Here is a 972-nt window from a genome sequence, read left to right as displayed (position 1 = left end):
AACGCTGCAGAAGGACTATGGGAAAAAATATTTATTATAAAAACAACTACGCCTTCCTACAGTCGGCATCACCCATGTCCTTTCCGCCCATCAATTGTTTTTTCCACTATCCTGTGACCATCAGAGCGGCTTTCTCCATCATTTCCCCTCAACCCCAGCCCTGCTCATGGTGACCGAGCCAAAAACCCCGTACCGGGGTTCTGGTCTGCCACAGGCACCAAGATGAGCAGGCTGCTGGGACTCACTTCCCGAGGTCTGCCTGCGCTGGGTGCCCCCGTGTGAAAAAGGACACCTCAGGCAAAGCGGAACATGAAATGCGGAGAAACAAGGCTGGGGAAGGACGGAGTAAAAGCTGGGGAAGAGGTGGCTGGAGAAGTCGTGGGGATGCTCCAACACCAACAGCCGGCGCTCAGGGGTGCACCCGATGCCGGGTCCCAGTCAGAGCCCCAGGTGCTTCCGCGAGAAGGGACGGGAACTGAGAGCCTTGTGCCTCCTCTTCCCTCGTTTCCCGTGGAGAGACCTCACCACGCCGCTCGCTGTCATCGCCTGCACAAGGCACAGAGCAGCAGCACCCCAGTGAGAGGTGCCGGACAACGGGAATTCCTCCCTCTCCAGCAGGAAGAGGGGAAAGACCCACAGCTTCGCCGGAGGGCGGCCGCCCCCCGCCCCACAGCTCCTCCGGCCGGTGCCGGGGCTCACCTTCCGCGAGGCAGCCGAGGTCAGCGCCCCGGCTGCTGTTCCCATGGACCAGCACCATCGCCTCACGCTTGGCAGAGCCGTTCACGGCCTCCTCTTCCCCCTTCCCCTCATCATCGTCGTCTGAGTCCACCAGCACTAAGATGTCACTCGAATCCTGGTTCCTGCGAAGGGCAGAGCGAGCAGAGGAAGGCAGGAAGGCTTGAGGGCAGCCTGACCTCTCCCTCCAGCCTGTGCCCCCAGCACGGCTTCCCACCCGCCTTCCACAGGCCTCCG

At 61.5% G+C, this 972-nt stretch overlaps 1 protein-coding gene across 1 annotated transcript in view; it reads right to left on the bottom strand.

The window, feature by feature from the left end:
- Positions 1-699: 699 nt before the first annotated feature.
- The window catches only part of LOC104275483 (V-set and immunoglobulin domain-containing protein 10-like), a gene marked incomplete at both ends in the record, with an annotated part of 5,498 nt that continues 5,225 nt past the window's right edge, over positions 700-972 (bottom strand). Inside the window, one exon of the mRNA XM_009871455.1 lies at positions 700-860. Within this exon, the coding sequence (XP_009869757.1) occupies positions 700-860 (161 nt within the window). The remainder of the gene's footprint in view (positions 861-972) is intronic.

Source organism: Apaloderma vittatum, unplaced genomic scaffold (genome assembly GCF_000703405.1).
Source record: "Apaloderma vittatum isolate BGI_N311 unplaced genomic scaffold, ASM70340v1 scaffold28150, whole genome shotgun sequence".
NCBI classification, from domain to species: domain Eukaryota; kingdom Metazoa; phylum Chordata; class Aves; order Trogoniformes; family Trogonidae; genus Apaloderma; species Apaloderma vittatum.
This window is presented reverse-complemented; position numbering and strand designations above follow the sequence as displayed.